At 31.9% G+C, this 23,813-nt stretch overlaps 1 protein-coding gene across 1 annotated transcript in view; it reads left to right on the top strand.

Moving 5' to 3' along the window:
- Positions 1 to 23,813, top strand: part of PIGK (phosphatidylinositol glycan anchor biosynthesis class K) — a 93,480-nt gene that overhangs the window by 54,956 nt on the left and 14,711 nt on the right. Inside the window, exon 10 of the mRNA XM_016151056.2 lies at positions 8,132 to 8,216. Coding sequence (XP_016006542.1) covers positions 8,132 to 8,216 — 85 coding nt within the window. The remainder of the gene's footprint in view (positions 1 to 8,131; positions 8,217 to 23,813) is intronic.

The following is a 23,813-nucleotide window of genomic DNA, read 5'->3' as shown; positions in this document are numbered from 1 at the left end:
TCTAAAGCCAGTTGCAAACATAACCCCAATGGGTGAATCTTTAGAAATGTCTCAATGAAAGTCACACAAGATAAGGATGTATGCTATAGTTCCATCTATTCTTCATTGTATGACTAATCCCAACTAATGCAAGAAGACAAGGGAAAGGAGGTATAAGAGTCAGGAAGAGGCAAATTTTCCCTATTTTTTAATAGACCATATAGTGGAAAATCTAAGAGAATCTACCGTTTAATAATTATTAAACAATAAGAGTAGAAAATAGAGTAGGAAAAGATGTCATGCTACCCAAAGCATAGCAAATAAAAGATTGATAAAGTTTACTGCAACAAAATTAAAGTATCATACAAGGCAAAAAAAACCCCAAAAAAACAAAAAAACTGCAGTTTTGAGAAAGTCTAGGTGAAATCATTTGCAACATGAATGTAGAAGAATTTTTGTCCAGATTATATGTTATTCTGCACATGGGTTAAAAAAAAAAAAGACAACACAATAGAAATATGACCAAAGGAAATATAGTTTGGAAAAGAGGAAAGAGGAAACGAAAATTAAAATAATGAGATCCCGTTTTTGTAGAAAATTAAGTGGTGATAATGGGCAGAAATGGGAACTTCCACATTTCTGGTGATGCTGTAAATTACAGCCCCTTTGGATAGCAGTTTGGTTGCTTAAAATGTGCATAAGTTATAGCCCAGCACGTCCGCATCTAAATAATTATTCTAGCACAGGAGTTGGCAGACTTTTTCTGTGAAAGGCCATGTAGTAAATATTTTAGCCTTTGTAGGTCACTGGTCTGGGCTGCAAAGATTCTGTTGTAGTACAAAAGCAGTCACAGACAGTACATTAACAAATGAATGACTGTGTTCAAATAAAGTTTATTTACAGACACTAAGATTTGAATTTTATGTGCCTTTCATTTGTCATGCAATATTATTCTCATTTTTATATATTTTTCAGCCATTAAAAATAGGAAAACCATTCTTAGCTCATAGAACATACAGAAACAGGCCAGATTTGGCCTGTGGGCTATATAGTTTGCCCCTGTTGTAGAATATTCATTGCACATGTAGATGAAATAGACTGGAGGGATATATATTGCAACATTGTTTCTAATAATAAATAAGATGTGTATCAATATTGGAATGTCTAAATAAAATGGAGCATTTTCATATTATATAGCTATTAGCAGTAATGAACAAAAGTTGAAAATCTTACTGACATACTTGGATCTCAAAAACAATATTAAATGAAAAAAGTGGCTGAATTATACATAGAATGTAATTTATTAATGGCACTATTTATGGATATTCTACATGTTTTTCATGTATATATGGATATGTATGTAAAAGCAAAATAAAATGACTAGAACGATACACTTATAACTTTAGTTACACGTACCTAGTAGAGTGCCTAGAACAGAGTAAGCGCTCAATAATTTTGACGGGCTTTTTTTCTGACCACCTCTTACTACTGTTATTTTAGAATCGCCTTTGACTCTGCAATTATGTATACATAATTCCTTATGTATACAAGTTAGCCGGTATAGTGAACTTTCAGAAAGCCTGCCTACAGCTTCTATCAGATAAGAGGTTACTTCTAAATTCCTTCAGTGAGAACTAGAGCTTGATTTTCTGGGATTTTGTTATAACTGCTTTGCTTAGTTGCTTGGGGTAACATTGGTTAATACAATTACATAATTTTCAGGTGTACATTATAATTTGACATCTGTATATTCTATTGTGTGTTTACCACCCAAAGTCCAGTTTCCTTCAGCTACCATATATTTGATCCCCTTTACCCGTGTACCTACCCCCACCTCCCCTACCCTTTGCTCTCTGGTAACCACTAGTCTATAGTCCATGTCCATGAGTCTCTGTTTGTTTGTCTGTTCATTTGTTGCTTTTAGGTTTATATCCCACATATAAGTGATATCAGGTGATTTTCAACTTTTTCTGTCTGGCTTATTTCGCTTAGCATAATTATCTGGATGTCCATCTATGTTGTCACAAATGGCAATATTTCATCTCTTCTTAAGGCTGAGTAATATTCCATTGTATATATGTACCACAGCTTCTTTAGCAGGTTGTCTATCGTAGGACACTTCTGTTGCTTCCAGGTCCTGGCCACTGTGAACAATGCTGCTGTGAACATTGGTGTGCAAATATCTTTTTGGATATGGGTTTTCAAGTGTTTGGGGTAAATACTCAGTAGAGGGATTGCTAGATCATATGGTAGATCAATTCTTAGTTTTTGAGGAACCTCCAGGAGGTATTCTTTTTTAACTAGTATGTGCAGTTTTATACCACACTGCAATCTGACAATAAATAAGATGCATTTCAATAGCTGGGCCATAAGTTAATGTAACCTTAGTTCTCTTAGGAGTTAGATTTCTGTTCTCCACCTCAAATTATGCCTTTCTCCTGGCTTGTCATCTTGCTTGTGCTTCGTCAAAGTAGGTAATGGCCAAGGTTATGTTTTAATATCTTCTCTCACAAGTTTTTAGTTTGATAATTATAAGAATAGTTATGCTCTAAGTTTTAGGAGGGGGATCTCTTTTCAGGGAAGATGATGCATTAGATTGTTGTCTCACAAAAATAATCTTTAGTGACTCTTGGAGTTGTGATAGAATTTTCTGTGTGTCTCTACTCACCAAGAAAATTGAATTTTCTTCTCCCTTATAGTGTCTTCAAACTTTCAGGAATGTCATAGGGTCCTGGGTTTGTGAAATATATCTTGCACAACAAGCAGTATGTGTTGTCACTTATATGAATGCTTAGTCATTTTTTTAAATACAGTTTAGGAGTGAAAATTTTTCTTTTTTTTTTTTCAACAAGATTGATTTAAATTAATTTGGTTTCTTTATGTGCTTTTAGTTTCAAGTTATTCTTTATAACTGTCAATTTGAGAGGTTAAACTAACTTTTGAGCTGTTGTGTTTAAGAGGTTATACTAAACTATCTTCCTGTTTTTGCTTTTGATATGTTTAGAGAATTTCTTAATGATTTCGGATTACCCTAGATGATGTCTTGAATTATTTATTGATCTTCTTCATTTTTAGTTTGTATTTGGCATAGCACAATGTCTCTGCTTTCCTGTTCTTTTTGTTGGGTATGTTTCTAGTGTTTAAAAAGATGCTTTGGCCTTCTGCACACAATAAGCTATGTCATTTTACACATGAATAATCTAATCTCAAAGTTGAAATATAGAATAATAAAAGTTCATCTGTTTCTGAATCAAAGATGGCCTTATATGTGGGCACAGTAAGTAATTTTACATTGTTATTTCAGGAGTGCTTGGATAGCACAGAGGAGAGAATTTTGAGGGCACTGGGTATCTATAAAAGTAAATAACACAAAAGACATCAACGCTTATAAAGACTAACTTTATAAGGTTTCAGAATTTTGCCGGCAGTATTTTATTTACTTATGCCGAGGATTTGGACAATATTGCAATCGCATTTTAATTTGAGATGGTGGTATCACTCTATTAGATTCAAAATCTTTTCATAGTATGAACAAATTTGATTTATTATTATTTCCTACAAAAACACAGTTTTAAAAAAACAGTAAAAAAAAGATACATATCTTTTTCCATGGAGAAATTACTCTCTTATTAAATTATTTAACTAGATATTCTTAGTGAAGGATCTTGAAAACAGATAATATAAAAAGTCTTCCCTTTTAAGAGGGCCTTGAAATGTTAAAAAGAAGAAGCAATAATGGCTGGTTTTAAGAAAGAAAACACTACCATTTTGTGAGAGAAAATTCCAGGTTCCCTTAGGGTGGTAGCTATATGTAAATTTAAATTAACATTTGTGGTCTTCTCAGTTTCTGAATTATACTATAAGCATGGACTACTTGATCAGAGCCCTGGCTACTGAGGATTTGAGAGAAGGGGCTTAGAAAGTGGGAAAGCACTAATTCTGAGAGAATGAAAGGTACCTTGCAAGAAGGGAGGGGCTGTTCCTTGGAGGCTTAGTGGTGAAGGGAAACAAATAAGCAAGTGAAGATAAGAGTACAAAGGAAATAAGATAAACGAACAAACAAAATAAAAAAATTTTGTTCCCACCACTACCACAAAAGTACCATTTATTAAAGAAACTCCACTTTATTGTATCCACAGAGGAGGGTGCTCTTGAACTGGGAAATCTAATATGCCAACTTATCTTCCTTCTTCCCCCATCACAAGGTAAATTGCTATTGCTGACCCCGAAGGGGAAAAATAAATAAATAAATAAATAAATAAATGAATGAATAAATAAATAAATAAATATAAATATATATATATATATATATATATATATATATAAAATCTTCCACAGTGAAATAAGGAAGCATCCATCTGTACAAAGTTACTAGAGAGAGAGAGAGAGAGAGAGTGAAAGGAAAAATAAAAAGGAAAGAAAAACCACAAAACAGGAAAACTGAGACACAGCATTTGAACATGAATAACCTGTATTAAACAAGCATTATGAATCAGCACCACAAATCAGACACTGCAAAACTTACAATTGAAACGGATAAATAGGAAGATGTATGAAACAGGAGCTGACTGAAGTCTAGAATGAAATTGATGGGAAAAGACAAAAATCATTTCAGAAATGAAAACTAAATTACAAGGTACCCAATGGAAGATAGGTATTACCCAAAGTTCAGTAAAAGACAAAAAAATAGAAGTAAAAAAGTCAAGAAAATGAAACTGAAATAAAGAGAGTTTAAAGGATCAAAGAGAAAGTGATAGAGAAAATCCATATATTTAGTTCAAGAACTTGAACTAGAAAAACAAAGTAAGTATGAACAGAAATAATGTTTCAAATTATAATAAAACTTTTCTGAACTAAAAGGTCCTAGTTTGCACATTGAAAGGACTCCTGTGTGTCTGAGAGAATTGATCTTGAACAACTGAGTTTTAACTGTATCTTATATTCTAAAATAAGAACAAAAAAATAAAACACTTGAACCTCTGAGCCAATAATAAAACACAAATACTTTAAAATTTTTAAATAAATTAAAAATGAAGATAATTAAAGTAGAAATAAAATTAGCTTGAAATCACACTTCTAGCAATATATAAAGCAAGAAAATGATAGGAAAACATTTTTAAGATGTTAAACATCATTAATAATTTTTGTAAAACATTGAATAAGTAAAAAGCTCCTAAGCCCATACTGATACCCAAGATTACTTGTGAATTGGACTTTGAGTGACTTTTTAAAAGTTTTGTCATTATTAAGAAAATTTTCAAACCTATGTTTGGTTGTTGCATGCCAAAGTGTTTAGGTATGAACTATTGTGATATCTGCAAAAAAAATATATATATATATATATATGTATATAGAAACATGTTTGGATTTTATCATAACAGCTACTTGGCATTTAAAAAATGTCACTATAGTCAATAATATTGTAATAACTATATGTGGTGCCAAGTGGGTTCTAGACTAATTGAGGGAATCACTTTGTAAGTTATATAAATGTCTAACCACTATGTGAAACTAATATAAAATAATATCGAATGTCAACTGTAATTGAGAAAAAAACAAAATTAAAATTAAAAAAAGAATAACTGCACTCAACTATAAACTAGAAAAAAAGTCACTTAAAACAAATTGCTAGATTTCTAACATTTTTGTATCTTTTATATATTGACCAGGAGATTTTTTTGAGTTATTTAAATTATTCCATTTTACACATTGTTACTTTAGATTTCGGGAATGAACAACCAAGAGTGTTGTTTTCATATTTCTGTATATTCTTAGAATCACTTCAATGCTTTAATCTTAATTTTTTTCAGCAGATATCTATTGAAGCTGCTGGTGCCTTAGTATGAATCAAGGCACTGGCACCAAATGGTACTGAGTAGTCATTGTGTTCTTCTCCACCGCAGATGTATAGTAAACAAGATACGGACAAACACAGATATGCCAGTTTCACTTAGAAATAACCTTGATGAGGAAGCAAAAATTTAAATTGGGGTATTTAGCTTTTTATCATTGAGTTGAAATAGTTATTTATATATTCTTGGTATAACTCCTTTTTTGGGTATATGATTTACAAAATTTTTTCCTATTCTGTGAGTTTTTTTTTTTTTTAACTTTCTTGGTAGTGTCCTTTGAAGCACAAGACTGTTAAATTTTGATGATATTCAATATAGCTGTTTTCTTTTATGACTTGATGTGTGTTTTTTATACCTAAAAATATAGATATAGATAGACTTTTGAAATGTAAATTGTGAAATGTCTTAAAATAATGTTTTTTTTTTTAATCAGTGAATATTTTATTTTTAATTGTGGTAAAATCTACTGTCTTAGTTTTCAGGAGCTGCCATAACAAAATACCATAGCTTAAACAACAGAAATTTACTTCCTTGTAATTCTGGAGGCTAGAAGTCCAAGATCATGGTTTGCAGGATTGGTTGGTTTTTCCTAAGGCCTCTGTCTTTGACTTGCAGATGGTTAAGTCTTGTCTTAGTGTCTTCATATGACCTTTACTCCTCCTCTGTGTCCCAATCTCTTTTTATAAGGACACTATCGTACTAGATTAGGGTCCACCCTAAATATCTTCATTTTAACTTTAATTACCTCTTTAAAGACCCTATCTCTAAATACAGTCGCATTCTGAGGTACTCAAGGTTAGGGCTTCAACATACAAATTTTGTAGGGAGCGACACAATTTAGCCTATAATATTTACATAACAAAATTTACCATTCTAACCATTTTTAAAGTGTATATAGTTCAGTGCAGTAAGTACATTAACATTATCACGTAACACTCACCACCATCCATGTCCATAATTTTTTTCATCTTTCAGTGTAGAAACTCTAACCATTAAATAGTGACTCTCCATTCTCCCTTCCTTTGCCTCTGGCAACCACCATTCTACTTTTTTTCTGTTCCTGCAGAACAATGTTTTACAACAGTTTTTTTCATCATTAATGAAACTCTTCAGAGTTCTCCAAATTAATTATTTTTATGCTAATTCTTCATGCACAGATTTTTACCTAGCTGAGGTTCTTTAAGCTCTCAAATCATATCAAAAATTTTGTCCTTATTTATATTTCTGCCTTTTCTTGGGAGATAGTCCAGATTTCTCATTATCAGGTTTCTTAACTACAGCCCTAGAGACTTAGACCAGTCTTGACTGATTATTTTTCAAAATAATTCAGAGTTTCAATTTTTAAAATTTAATTTTTAAATTGATAAGTTAATGTGTAATTTAGAGAGGAAAAATGTAAAAGGAAGTTTAAATATGTTTAGGTCTTATTGTTTTAAAATATAAGATTTATTTGCTATTTTGATTTTTTAAAAGTTTTTCTAATTTTTTTACTCAAGGAGATTTTATTTTAATTTCTAATCTGAATTTTACTATTTCATACTATATTAGGTATGTATTATGTTAACTTCGCATTGCATTGTAAATGTAGATATTAAAGAAAATATTTTCCATATAAAATAACCTTTGGAAGAGTTACTGTTTTCTTTATTTTATTCATATAATCATTCAGCAAACATTTACTGAGTCATTATTATATGGTAAACATCAGATGTACCAAGAAGAATAAGATACGGTTTTTGTGTTCAGAGAAGTGAAAGTATACTTAGATGGGTCTAAATAAATTGTTATATTTGAAAGAAGAGTAAACAAAGAAGGTTGGTCTAAGCAGAAAACAGAATGGAGAAAGTCAGAGTCATTGAGCTTCAAGGTGCGTTGGTGCATAACTGGTAGTAATTGGATATGGCTGAAACGATAGATTGGTACGTAGAGAAGGAGTTGCTAGAGATGAAGTTTGTACATGGTTGGTTAGAGCACAGGTTTTGCAGTCCTTTAAATGCTATAATAAATAGCACACCCTATGAACAGGGAGTTCTTAAACATTTTTAAGTCTTAGAGTGAAAGACAGGACCTGAGAATATTAGGTGATGTTAGCTAATCTTACTACATAGTAATTAAATGCAACCTGAATGCATTTATAGTTATAGCATTTAAAAATTATCATTAGAGGCGTTTTCATAGATTATTGATAAATACTGATTATTTCAAAAACATTAAATACATATTTTAATATATTTCATATTTGGCATATTGAAATATTTAGAAATAGTATTTACCTTAGCTTTTTAATTCCTTTTTTCCAGCTATAAGGAAGACTGGATGGATGAGGAAATAATGGAACCACTGAAATATGCTGAACAACTTCCTGTAGCTCAGATAATACACCAGGTTTGCTTTCTATTTTATTCTTTTGAAAGAAACAAGATTTTTAATCTCTGAAAAGTAATTGGCCTTTGTTAGGTTTTTCAGAATCAATGTACTATAGCTGAAAGACTTTCCAGGCCTTCTAACCCTGTTTAGACTCCACCTATTACAGTTTGACGTCTCATTCAAAGCATAATATTAAAAGGCTACTTGCTGTGTAACAGTGGAATTCTTATTTATATAAAATACAGGGTAAATCAGAATTATCTTTTGTATATTACTTAACAAGACTTAATTTCAGAAAACTTTCGTTTGAACTGTTATATACAGTACTTGTTAGTGACAGGAAAAAGCTGGAAAAATATCATTTGGTGTAATTTTTTGAGTAGCTACAACGAGAAAACAATCTTTCCCTACTTTTTCCACCCCACCCCATTATCAGCTCTTGTAAAGTCATGTGGGCAATTTTTTCATTTCCAATTATAATGACTCTATCATTTGTTCTATATAACTGTAATCTTAGAGAAGGCAGTGTGGTAGGTATTTAAACTTAGATTTTGTACCATGATTTTGACAGCATAAAGAGCCCTGCTGGGCCAGAATCTAAGAATTTTAAATGGTCTGTTGATGAGAATTATAGCCTTTTAGACCTTCTAGATTTTTTAGACTCTATAGATTACAGGAGATATTAAAAGTCCTTAAAGGTCAAAATTTCTTAGAATTTTAATGAATGTTAGTTATTCTTATGTCTTTCTATATATCTGTGTCAATCAAAAGGATTTTTATTTATCTGTTACCTGTCGATTAGAAAAAGTGCAATTTGAGCTTATTAAAAGAAACAAGATTTTACTTTAAAATGTTGGCTATATAGATCTTTTCATTGCATTAAAATTTAATATTAAAATTCTATTAGAAATTACAAAAAAAAAAAAAGATAAAAGGCCAGAAATTTGCCCCTTTGGGAAGCCTGTCTGTGTTTCGTTATCAGGTCCAGTTTATATGTCAGGAATTCCCTAGTGTTGTCAGAGCCTAAATGACCTAACAGCCTGCAAATGTCACATTTAAAATTCTTTCTTCATGCCTGACTCTCAGCATAAATGAATTAAACAGCAGAGCAGGGAGCAAGTCAATATGTTCTTAACAGTAAGAGTGAGCAATGAAACAGTTTGTGGTTTGTTCAGAATAGGTAAATAGAATCTGCCCAGAACAGTTCACCTAGAATAAAATCTGAAACAGGAAACAAGAATTAACCTTTAAGATGGTTGACCAGATGAAATGTCAGTCATTTTTTTTTTTATAGCAGGAATGATCCTATAAACTACAGTTTATGTAATAGCTGCATTTTGCTATTATACAGTGTATGAATTCAAAGACGACACTGATGAAAATTTTATTTTGATATTTTTGGCAGTAGAAAAAGCTGTATTTAAACAATGAATTATGAACATTGTAATTAACATTCTGTAGTACCTGAAGTTATAAAATTTTGATTTTTAAAGAAATTTGCATGATAGATATTTATCTTTTTGTTCTTATTGAATAAAATTAATTCTGTTCTCAAGGAGTAATCAGGAAAGGTCACTGTTGAACCAGACTCTTATTTATTCCTTTTATTACTTCCTTTTCTGACAATACTACAACTTTGGAACTGTTACCATTGTCTGTCCAAATGATCTTTAAGAAACATGAAATATGTAGCTAGAAGTTCACTCCTAAATGGATTATTTGAAAGCAATATTTCCCATAAAAGAATAGTAATACATATGATAATTAGATTCATCCAATCCCACAAAAGCTTTTTAATCTGTAATATATCTAAATTACAGTTTTGTAGTGTATATCTAACTTCCGCCTGTAATTATTTTTATACTGAAGTAACTGTTTTTCCTCTAATTTTGAATCACGATTTATCTGTGCCTATTTTGGAGCATGTATCATTTCTATTTAAAATAATGTTTTTATTCATGTTCTATGTCTCCTATTCGATTGTCTTTTTGGACATTCTTGATTTCTTGATATTCTTTTTAGCCATCTTGCCTTGCTTGTATTATGTCTGCATATATCTGAATGGATGGATATGTATTTTTAATGGTACACTAAGAGCCAGGAGCATCTCCTTTCCCTGATACTCAGACAGTTGAAGTCAGGGCCTCTCACTGGTAGCACAGTTTAGAACCTGCAGGAAAGGAGGAGCAGTGACAGGGACTATAACATGAGGAGCAACTTGAGAAATAGAAGAGAGAAATAGGTCTCAGTCATTTGAGTAATTAATTTCTTCTCTGTGTTACTCAAACTGCATTTTATAATTGGGAGCTAGGCAAGATTCTCAGTACTGCCGTTTTACACTGCCAAATTACCGTTTTTTAAGGGGTCCTAGCAAATATGATTGTAGATCTAGGAAACCCAAAAGACTCAAATTATGAACAACAGAATTAATAAAAGAATCTGTTGAGATAGCCAGATATAAGATAAGTAAAACTGATAGCTTCTCTATATTTGAAATAAGTACACAGAATGGAAATGGGAAAATTTTTATTTCACAATAGTGGAAAGAACTATAAAAAACTTAGGAGTAGGTTTAACAAGGGGACCATAGGACCTATATTATAAGAATCATGGAAACATACCATGTTTCATAAACTGAAAGATATACCAAATATTTAATGGAGTGGGGAACTTAATACCATGAAGGTGTACTTTTTCCCAAATTAATAGAAGTAAGTACTTTGTGTGTGTGTGGTTTTTTTTTTTTAATATTAAGGAAAAATAGCCACATAGTTTATGTGGAAGAACAAATAGTCAGTAATAGCCAAAGAAAGAGAGATGCACCAGATATCAGAACCCAGCCACTATAGTTAGTAAATATGGTTGGACAAAGCAAAGGAATATACCAATGGATTAATGGAACACAGTGGAAGAGTGGATTTCCAATTTTATTTATTGTAATTCACAATAATAATACATTTTACATACATAATTATGCTTGGTGTATGTATTCGTATGTGTGTACAGAAAATAGAAATAAAAATTTCATAATACATATTTATCCTCATTATGTGTGATGCACACCAGTATTTTCTTTTTCTATTTTCTATTTTTAAAAATCAAATAAAACCTATAAATTGATTTCAAAAGCAACAAGTAATCCTGACCTGTGGCTTGCAAGGCACTCAAATAGAGAATCCAGAGGAAAAAGTCATTATATTTGATCATTTAAAATATCAATAAGAAGATATGTCAGCAGGAAAAGCATCAGACTTCCATTTCATTCTATATGTAAAGTAAATTTTGTATAGATTAAAGACTTAAAGTAAAATAAATAAATAAAAATTTTAGAAGAAAGTAGGGAAGAACTTCTTAATGAACATAAAAACTGAGAAGATATGTTTAGTTCCATAAAAATGGAATATTTTACATGACACAAGATACAGCAACATTAAAAGACTAATGTTAGAGTCAAGACAAAATGTATACAAAGGATATACAACAGTGAATCGGTTAATATCTAAAATATACAGGGAATTCTTGGAAGTTTTTAAAAGGCAAACAAAGTAACTCAGAAAAAAGGGCAAAAGAGATGAAAAGCAGTTCAGAAAAAAAAAAACAAATGGCCAATAAATGAAAGAAAAGGGCTTCAAACTCAGTAAGGGAGTGCACATAACAAATTCAGCTAAATTATTTTATACCGTACAGACTGGCAAAAATTAAAATTACAGTTTGTTCTTCAAAAGGTTAACATAGTGATATCATATGATTCAACAATTCCAATGTGGTGTAAAAAAATAGGCATCCACACAAAAATCTATTCATGAATAATCATGTAAGCATTATTCTAAATAACCAATAATTAGAAACAACCAAAATGTCCATTGACTGATGAATGGCTAAATAAAATATATCTGTACATTGGAATATTATTTGGTTAAAAGAGAATGAAGTACTAATACATGTTAGAAAATGGATGAACCTTGAAGACAGTATGTTAAATAAAAGAAGCCAGTCACAAAAGACCACATATTCGATAGTTCCATTTATATGAAATCCCCCAAATAGATAAAACTATAGAAACAGAAAGTGATTAGTGGTTGCCTAGGTCTGAGTTTAATGGGGAAGTGGGACTGACTTCTAAATGGGTGCAGGTTCTTTTTTTTTAAGAGTGGTAAAAATGTTCTAAAACTACATAGTGGTGATCATTGCATAGCTCTGTGAATATACTAAAGCTACTGAATTGTATACTTTAATGGCTGAATTTTATTGTATATGAGTTATATTCCTATAAAAATATTTTAAAAATTAAAATCATCCATTTCTGGAAGAAATGCTTGGAAGAAGTACCTGTATACCTGGTTCGTAGATATCTGAATTATTTTTACCTCTTTAGAGGGCATCTTACAACATCCCTTCAATACGGTATATATCTATATATATCTATATCTATCTATATATTGTCATCCTGACTATATATATAGATATATATTGTCATCCTGACTATATATATAGATATATATTGTCATCCTGACTATATATATATCTATCTATAGATATAGATTGTCATCCTGACTATATATATCTATAGATAGATAGATAGATAGATATATCTATATCTATAGATATATCTATACATATATATTGTCATCCTGACTATCTATATCTATAGATATATATATAGATATAGATATATATTGTCATCCTGACTATATATATATCTATCTATAGATATATATTGTCATCCTGACTATATAGATAGATAGATAGATAGATAGATAGATAGATATAGATATATATCGTATTGAAGGGATGTTGTAAGATGCCCTCTAAAGAGGTAAAAATAATTCATATACATATACATGTATAGATATAGATATATATAGATAGATAGAGATATATATCCTTAAACCCAGTGGTTCCACTTATGAGAATCTAGCACATATTACTAATATATAAATAAGAGTACTAATAGATGAGATTCTCAGTACAATGATGTTCATATCAGCCTTACTGTGGTCACAGCAGATTGGAAACTATGTGAATGTGAATGCCTCTCAGCATAGTTGATACAGTGTGTATGATTTTTCAGAAGCCACAATTTAGTAGAGCAAATATATCTTTTTCTGTATGATCTTGTAATCGGGTTTATTTTTTTTTCTACCTACCCTTTCCGCCTCTTATTTCTGCCTAATGGTAGAAAATTTAATATAGTCATTCACACCCAGGATTTTTTCTCTCTTCCACTCCTTCCTAGGATGATAGATTCGTAGCTTAGGTAATTGGGATAGTTGATATGGTTTCATGGCACTGAGAGATTAAAGGTGTTTCTTAACTGAATATATTGTTACATTATATACTTTTGTACTGGAATCCATCTCTTTTGGTAATTATTGAGAGAGCTGGTATGCAGAGCACATCTGTTAATATTGAACATACCTGTCCACGTGGTTGTATAGCGTTAGCAATGTTAGAGGAAGAGAACAGAGTAAGTAGGTAGTGAGAAAGACCAGCTCCTTGTTTAATGTCATTCCTTCTCATTTTCTCCCTCTTCTGTCTTTCTCACTTTTCTTTCTTGCCTCATTCCCCCATATCTCCTTCTATTTCATTCCCATAAGCTAAAGTTATATGAATTCTTCCCAAACGTTGGTGAACTTTGTTAGTATTTTCATTGGAAAGTGAATTAAATGCAGTATTGGATGCATTGTGGATAAGTATGGTGATCATTGATTGCTGAATTTAGGGGTCTTTGTCATCCTGATTAGGAATCACAGTTAAGAGATCCCTAAAGGTCACACAGAGCTTGTTGATAAACCTATTTATGATACTTAGGTTTCTTTATAGCCAACAGTGGTAGTATTTATTAAGCATTTCTGAGTAGGTATGCAAATTATAGGATTCATTATATTAATATTTTAGGCAGCCTTGTGGTCCTGCAACAAAGTAAAGTGCAAATCATGGGAAAGCGTAAAATGCAATTACTGATGTAAGGGGCATTACTAAATATGAAAGTATGACCAATCTCTTTAAGGATTTTTGGAGTCTGTTAGGTCTTAGAATATTATGAAGAAACAGAAAAACACACAGAAAGAAATTAGTTGATTAACCTAGCATTCTTATCTTTATAAACATAAAGGAGCAAAGAACTTATACAGACATTCCTTAAAAGTAAAATTAAAAATGGCTAGTAAACCAATGAAAACAATATTCATTAATAATCTAAGAATTGTTCATTTTAACCATAGAGTACCATTTTAAAAAATCTCAGATTAGCAAAGATTTGAAAAGTAGTAATACTCTGTAATGACAAGACACACACTACTGGAGAGGAGTATAAATTGTACCAATTGATAATAATCTGGTAATTTGTACCAAAATTTGTAAATATGTTTATGAAATATTTAAACATGGTCAATTGAATACACATTTATTCTCCTTCCTGAAAAACCATACTAAAATGATGGTAAAGACATAACAATATATAAACCCCAAAGGACAAAGAAAATGAAAGAAGAGAAGAGAGCAGATGAGAAGCAACAAAAATTAGAAGAAGAAAAGTAGTAGAAGAAATGGTAACCAACATAGTGGAGTGGAAAAGCTGAACCCTAACTTTCATCATGGGGGAGACCTGTAAGAATGAGCCAGATTTTACAGCAGAACCCTGGGAAAGCAGGCACCAGGCGTCTCAAAGCTGTGTTTAAAGAGGAACTCCCTGTTTAGTTCTCAGAACACTGGCATCCTGGCTGATATAGTATCAGGCCATTGATTGGAGAATTCCTCCCTGAAGATACTGCCTAATAGAAAAATAATAGACATTTTGACATTTGCAGGTTCCCAGGTGGATAGCCAGGCCTCAGGCTATTCATCCCACTTGGAATCCTGTTGTTTGATAAGTGCTGCTAACGCATAATGATCTTATGAACTGTGTTTTATTTCCTCATTCTTTTGAAGATAAAACCAAAGATCACGAGGCTTTTAGGGAATGTCTTTGTTATGAAAGACAAAGATCAAAATAAATAAATGGGAAAAGAGAACTTAGCAAATACAGATAATGCCAGGAACAGAAGAAAACATCATCATCATCATCATCATCAAAACCACCACCATCATCACTATCGCCTCAGAAAGAAATGAAAAAATACTTTATCTATGACATAGGATACTATATAAAACAGGAATATTCAGAAAACAAGGAAGAGCTCTTGGAAATTAAAGTTCTGAAAGTAGAAATAAACAAAATATTAGCAAATCGAATCCAGCAATATATAGAAAGGGTGATGATTAAATATAGAGGGCAATCTGTTGATGGCCAGAGGGGAGGGGAGTTAGGGGTCTGGGGTGAAGGATTAAAGAAGTACAAATTAGGAGTTGGTAGATGGTCACTGAGATGGGGAACACCGCATAGGAAAAACAGTCAGCAGTGATGTAATGACTAAATGTAGAGCCAGAGGAGAAAAAGAGCAAGAAGGGAGATCATTTCATAAACTCTTTAAATGTCTAACCAATGTACTATGTGCTTGAAACTAATAATAAAATAAAATTTAAAAAAATTTTCAATAGAAAGGTTTGAGGCAAAGTTGGGGAAATCTCTCAAAGAGGACAGAAAGACAGAGAAGGAAAATTGGAGGAATAGTCTCTTCTGATTCTAGAGTCATATCTTATGAACAGAAGTACTAACAGGCTTTTGTTCTAGATTATTTTGTCAAAGATGTGTGTCTTCTTTCAGGGCAAAGGTTAGACAGATTTGTTGCAACCTTTTATAAAAGATTTGGGACTCCCTATCTGTTACATAAACCTACTATGCACGTAGCATCTACCTAGATTTGCCACTGCATTGTTCTCATGTGTCTTGGAGGCAAGGAGACTAGCACAACCATGAAGCTCGTGCCCCCATGAATAATAAAGTTCTTTGTCTCTGAAAGTGTTTCAGGCCAACTTGTTACCTAGGAAGCAGGGTAAAATTTCAGGCCCTTCACAGTTGTAGACAGTAACTGATGAGGTCCAACATCTGACTAATAAAAGTACTAGAAAAATAGGACAGAAAAAGTAGAGGGGAGGATATATTAAATAATACAAGAAAAACTTTCCAGAACTCAGTGGTTTACTAAGTGTTCAATGATATGAAGCAAATAGACCCCTTACCAAGGATCATCATTTTGAAATTTCAGAACAGTAAAAAGTTAAAAGGCCCTGAAAACCAACAGAATGAAAAAAAAGCCACAATCAGAAGCACAAGAATCAGAATGTCATCACATTTCTCAGTAGCAACATTTAAAATGAGAACGTAAACATGTCATTAAAATTATGTGAGAAAATAATTTCCAGTTTAAGATTTTATTTGTTGTTAAATTATCCTTCACATATCATGCTATAGGAAAGATATTCAAAGTCTCAATACATATTTTTCCCAATCCTTTCTTGAGTTTCTAGAGGTATGATTTATTGAACCTGAAAACATATTATCTAAGACACAAGCGATTGATCCATCAAGGTGACATGCTAGTGAAATTCCCAGATTGATGGCTTAAAGGGAAGTCTCGGAGTGACAGCTTTGTAGAAGGTTAAAGAGTAAAGACTACTCAATAATATCTCAATAAAACTGGGAGGAGGGAGTACAAACCCACATTTGCTTTAAAAAACAACTTACTCAAGTATTACATATCAAAGACTACTTTGCCTTGACACTTTTTTTTTTTTTACTGTGTTCTTATCTATATTCCAGGCTTTCTCTGGATCCCCTATTTCAATTATAAGACTTCTTACACATCCTATAATATTTCTATAACATTAGTAGATTGCAAGATCTGTTTTTTTTTTTAATGCGTGCCTGCACAGTGTTCATAATGATGATAAAGTGTAACCTTACTATTCTCTTTCATTCAGACAAGCTGCTCAGAATATTACTATTACAGCTATGTATCCATTAAAGATTCAGTTTATTGGAGAGAAGCATTAGAGAGTATCCCAACAGACCCTGGTTTAAAACATAGAAGGTTATTTTGAACAATGTAGGTTTAAAACATAGAAAGTTATCTTGAAAAGTTATACTTTGTTATTCCTTTTTAATCCTAAAGATAATTTTTGTTCAGTACAACCAATCTATATGGTTTCCCGGTACGTCCATTGCTTCTCTTTGGAGGTACTCTTGGCATTTGAGTGGGAGAGTTCTTTCATTTTGCAAGACTGGTCTCTGCATCACAGGATGTTGTTTGGTTTCCTGGTTCTTCCAAACAATGGTTGCCGTTGGCACTCCTCAGTCTTTGTGTCTGGACTCCACCCCTCCCATGGAAGACAGTACTACCTCAGGTTGAGGACCTCAGCAGGTTAATTGCAGAACCTTTTATTTGTATCGTTCAGTCTTTTAATATTATAATTGTGACATTTAAAACTATGTTTCCAGATGTTCCTTACCTACAGTGAGTTTCTTCCTAATAAACCCCTCATAAATTGAAAATACATTTAATACGCCTAACCTACCAAACATTGAAGCTTAGCTTATACTTTCATTAGCCTACATTTGGGCAGAATCATATCGCTGCTGCTTACCATCACGAGAGAGTATCATACCACAGCTAGCCGTGGAAGAGATCAAAATTCAAAATTTGAAGTATAGTTTCAACCGAATGCGTATCACTTTTATACCATTATAAAGCTGAAAAACCTTAAGTTGAACTATCCTAAGTCAGGGACCCTCTGTAATTGAGAATCTCTTCTCACTTTTCTACATTCTGAGATGTTGTCTTGGATGCTGCACTCTAGCTCTGTCATTACATGACGTGGATTTGGATAATTTTTCAGTTCTTCTGTCCTTGTTTATGGTAACTCTTCATCTTGTTTTACTGTAGCTATTTTGGCATTTTAATGTTTTCCTATTCCAGTAATGCCTACCTCATTATAGTTAAAGGTTGACTGAAATGTCTTTCAAGTAGAAAATCTCTGACACCTTTTTAAAATGTGCCTATTGAATTATCGATATCTGGAAACTCATCAAAAGGTTGCTGGATCCATATCACTCCCCTGCCTAGGGACTGACTTAGATTGCTTTAAAATCTTACAGAGCTTTCCCTAATCATAGCATCTTTAAAACTGAAGACTAGTGAAAAGTAATATTACTGTTCATTTATTTTTATTCCAATTAAAAGGCATGTAATTAAACTGCTTAAAGCCCAGTGCTATTTTTTTAATATCAACTGGGATATGATTTTAAATTTATATAAATTAACCTCAACTTTCATATTGTAACTAGTGAGTCAATTCTAAAAATGTCATTTTTTTCAAGGAATAAATGAAACCAATGCTATTTGAAAATAGTGATCAATATTTTAATATTTCATCAACTTTATATAAGTTTGAAAAATTTTGTCCATCTATAAATTTGTCATAGTTTTTGATAAATTTCCATATTAGAATTGTAAAGTGTTAGCTTCAATAGTCATTAAGTATTCCAAAACAAAAACAAAAACATACTGGTTTTCACCAGATTTTTAGAGATTGAAAAAATAAGAATAGTTGATGTTGGTGAAGAGGCAGTGAGATGGGCACGCTTATAAATTGATGATAGGAATGAAAGTTAAACAGCCTTTCTTAAAAGTAGTTCGTTAGTGGGTGTGTATTTATAAATAATAATAGTAATTCTACCTCTAGGATTTTATTCAGAAGAATTAGAATAGGACAGAACAATTTATTTTTAAAACTGTTATGTTCATTATAGCATTTCTTTGGAAACAGCATAATGTACAGTGAACTGGAATAAAATCCAAGCTTCACTATTTAATGACTGTCTGGTTTTCAGGTAAGTCTCTTAGTCTTTCTTTCACAAGTTATACTTTGGAAATATATCATATGATAATGGTGATGACAATAACAGTGAAGATGGTGACTGTTTCACCCGGGATAATGTTGCTGAATATATCTAGTTAGGTCTCTTTCCAGTTTTCCATAGCAGATATTTCAAATATTTGCTATAGTTTTTATACTTCTGCCTCACTTCTATCCCCTTTTGTGATTACCTTATGATTTAACTTCTTAAGTTTAGAGAAAATGTGGGTCTTTAGGAAAAAATACCTTCAGTATATCTTCTGTGTGTCTTCAAACATATTTCTATTCTCTTCAGTCTTTATCTTTTCTGTTCATCTCGAAGGGAAAAGTATGTAAATTGTATCAGAGATAAGCTTACTTACACAGTTAGGAACCTTGTATCATTAATTATGTGTTTTTCTTGTCTTTACATGCTCCACTGCTGACTCAGGTATTTTTAGTCCTTATAAAAGTCTTCCTGGGTCTTGCTTTTCCTTCCAGCTTCACTTTTTCTCCTTTCTCTCTTGTTGATGTTTTAAAAATAAACTAGCTCAACACCAGAAAAACACTCAATTAAAAAATGAGCAAAGGACTTGAGTAGATCTTTCTCCAAAGATATACAGATGGCCAATATGCACATGAAAAGCTGCTCAACATTACTAATCAATAGGGAAATGCAAATCAGAATCACAATGAGATACCTCTTCACATCCATTAGGATGGATTTTATAAAAAATAAAAATAAAAACAAAATAACGAGTATTGGTGAGGATGTGGAGAAATTGGAACTCTTGTGCACTGCTGGTGGAAATATAAAATGGTAGTACAAACACTAAGGAAAACAGTATGGTAGTTTCTCAAAAAATTAAAACAATTACTATATGATCCAGCAATTCCATTTATGAGTACATATACAAAAGAATTAAAAGCAGGGTATCCAACAGATATTTGTACCCCTGTGTTCATAGCAACATTATTCACAGTAGCCAGATGGCAAAAACAACCCAAATGTCTATCAAAAAATAAATGGATAAACAAAACATGGCATGTACACACAGTGGAATGTTATTCAGCTTTAAAAAAAGGAAATTGTGGACATATGCTTGAACTTTCTAAGATGTTATACTAAGTAGAATAAGCCAGACACAAAAGTGCAAATATTGTATGATTTGACCTAGGGTAGTCAAATTCATAGACACAGCAAATAGAATGGTGAGTGCTAGGAGCTGAAGGAGGAGAGATTGTGGAGTTATTGTTTAATGGGTACAGAGTTTCAGTTTGGGAAGATGAAAAATTTCTGGGGATAGATGTGGTGATGGTTGCACAACAGTGTGAATGTACCTAATGACACTGAACTGTACGCTCAGAAATGATTAATGTGTAAATTTTGTATTATGTATATTTTACCACAATAAAAGAAGTAAACTAGCTCTCTTCATTTCTTCACTCCCATTTTCCCACCTCAATCCACTTTATTCTAGTTTGTATGCCAGCAGCTGCTCTGTAACTATTCCTACAAAGTTTACTAAAATTTCCCAAACTTTACATCATCCTAATCCTTGACTTCTTTGTGGTACTGAGCTCTGTTAGTTAAACTCTCTGAAACCTTTTTTCTTTGCTCATGGACCATCACCATATACTGGTTTTCCTCTTATCTCTCTGATCACTTCCTTTGAAAATCTTTTGCTGATCTTTTCCTAGACCTATCTTTAGGATCCTGTTTTACAAATTCCTACTGAACATGAACTCCCTACTATTGTATCTACCATAATGGTTTTCAAATGTCACATATGCCAGTGACTCCAAATTTTCTCCTCTCCTTATTGAGTTGAAGAACAGTATTTTATTTTATGGATAGTTCCACTTGGATCTCCAACACTTGTCTAAAGCAGAATTCACTCCTTTCCTAAATGGTTCTGTTATGTTTTACATCTTAATGCCACTATGTCCTCAATAATGTTAGCTCAGATTCTTGAACTTTTTTCTTCTCTGTCTCTCCTTGCTCCTTGAGTTCTTTCCTCCCTCTCTCCATTCCTTCCCTCTCTTCATTCTTTCCTCCTTCTCACAATATTCATATATAATTTTTAAGTTCCTTTTTATTCTGTCCCTTAAATGGTTTTCACATTTATCTGCTTTCATATTTCATAATCATAATCATTATCAGAAAGTAATTATTACCATTGAATAAATTATTACTCCTATTTCGTGCATAGATAAACTGAGGTTCATAATGGTGTAAGTAACTTTCCTAAGATCTTTTATCTTGTAAGTAGCAAAAACAGAATTTGTAGGTCTAACTTTAAAGCCCTACCTTATAACTACTGTGCAATATTTTCTCCAATAACGTTATAAAGTTTTTATGAAGGAACTTGTCCCCAGGAAATTTGATGAATGCGGTGTCAACAGATGTAATACATGTTATAGTTAATTGAAACCATATTTTAAAACTAAATATCAACAGAGTTAGTTCAATATTTAGCACATGCATATTCATTTATTTAGAAACTGGCCCAAAGATAGTCACCTTTTTTATAATTCTATTCCTGATTTCCTTTTCCATCCCAATTGTCCTTGACTCCCCAGTGAGGGCTCGCCACAATATAGAGATCTGAAGGAATGAGGGCAGAAAAAGTGATTGGAGAGGGTACTAAAAGTTACTTTACTTAATTAAAATTTTACCAGTAGCTAACTCACTCAAATCAAGAGAAATGTTTCTTCTATGTGGTCACTTTATCTGAGGATCCATATTTAGTTCAGATAGTTCATCAACATAAAGGATTTAATAGGCTTTTGTGAACTATCCTGATAATCTAACAACTGTTTATAACATGATTTCAAAAGATGAAATAGCACATTTGGAATAAAACTCATTCACTGTTTGCCTGTCCTAATTTTTAATCTGTTTTCCACCATCAAGGGCAGCCTAATAGATAGTGATTTGTCCAAAGCTGTGAGTAAAATGAGTGTCAAAGAGCCCTGATGATCTCTAACTTGTATGAGTGGACTTTGACTACTTGAGAATTAGCTACACACAACTAAAATAAACAATCAGTAATTAAAAACAACTAGACAAAAACACATTGCTTTCATAAGTCAAAGTAATTTAGAGTTCATCACATTTAGAAAGTAAATATCCCTAATGAATATTAGACATTTGACTCTTTGTGTTGCTTTGAATATTAAGATCTTGGTAGTAATTAACTTTACTCCCTTTATATACAGCTTCATCATCTTAGTTACTAAGACAAAAGGCTTTCAGAATAGTTTTTGGTACTTCATAGAAAATATATTTAAAAATTTTAATTTTAACATATTTTGTATATATAGTAGACTTGCTAAATTATATTTTATAGTGGATTTTTATTTTTTTAACAGATACCATGATATAATCATAATGACAGTTCTAAATTGAGTTTGGTCTTATAAAATTCACTGCGATTTCATAAATTGTAAAATATGAAAGATATTTTCATTTTCTGTATTCTGTTATATTGACATGTATCACATAGCTTCTGATATATTCTTAGGTTTTCTGACTGATTTGTCTTAAGGATTAAGTATAGAGCATAATATTAGGAACATAAGTGGTGTTTGGTGGAGTATTATTTTGGTGTTTGAATAAATGTTGACTTTCTGGGGATCGAGGCAAACAGTGCTAGAAGTGAGGAGAGGACCTCTTTTCCAGATCCTGGAAATGGAAAAGTAATGTGCTCTTTGGCTAGTTCCCTAGCTATATATTTGTACCTACTTTTAAGATATAGAATTTGTAAAAGGAAGAAAAAAGTACATCACTCAGTGAAGAAAATAGAACCAGATCACATATGCCCAATGCATCCTGTCCTTCTAGTAGGAAGGTTTTAAATTATAATGCAATAAGGTAAGTTACCATTTTAAAGAAAAAAAGGGAAGGAAATACATTATTGTTTTTATCAATTGGCCGTCATTGTTATATGTCTGTCCTCATAAACTTGACAGCAGTTAAAACCTAAGGATCCACCAAAGGCAGTTTTGGAAATAACCATAGCTGGGGGGAAAAAGAAAAGAAAACCCAAAAGGATTTCTTCTCATATAGATCTAGAACTGGCTGTTTAATTGCAGACATATTAAGATACAGTACCCTTCAGTTTTATGCTTTATACTTGGTAGTAGTTAAATACTCACTAGCAACAAATCAAAATAGTGTAACTAAGAGTTATCTAATCTGTCACCTAAATTGACCTGGAATCACCTTAATGTGCTTCTCGATGAGTTGAAATTATCATTTACTTTAAAACTGATTTTTGCATGTTAGAAAAATCATATTTTACAATAAAGGAATCAACATCTTTAGTTACAGATTTTTAACATTCAGGATTAACTATCATTGTACTAATCTTGTTTGGTGGGTAATTACTGCAGCATATTTCAATTATAGTTTCTAATAACTTTTAGATAAGCACAGATTTCTCTCAAAGGTTATTTTTACTTTGATATACATTTATATATATTAGTGTCTGATCAAGGTATTTGTTTGTTTTTGTTTGTGTATTCTTTTTATTTACCAGTTCTGTCCCCAAAGTTATTAATACCTTGTGAAAACATAAAAAAAAAGATATCCATGTCACCTAACTTTGATCAATTAAGAGATTTCTAGTTTAAAATGTGCCAGTAGATATTTTGATCTTCTGGAATAAACATTTACTTTTAGGTAGTGTTACTAAATCTATAACATTTCTAGAGACAAGTAATAATTAAATATGGAAATCTCAACATTAATTAATTTTTCCCTGCTAAATAGTTCTATTTACTATACCTAAAATTGTTAAAATTTGCAATAGAGTAGATTTAACTGACCTTTTG

The sequence above is a fragment of the Rousettus aegyptiacus genome, unplaced genomic scaffold (genome assembly GCF_014176215.1).
Source record: "Rousettus aegyptiacus isolate mRouAeg1 unplaced genomic scaffold, mRouAeg1.p scaffold_m13_p_1, whole genome shotgun sequence".
Lineage (NCBI taxonomy): Eukaryota > Metazoa > Chordata > Mammalia > Chiroptera > Pteropodidae > Rousettus > Rousettus aegyptiacus.
The sequence above is the reverse complement of the archived record's forward strand: the minus strand, read 5'-3'. Positions and strand labels throughout refer to the sequence as shown.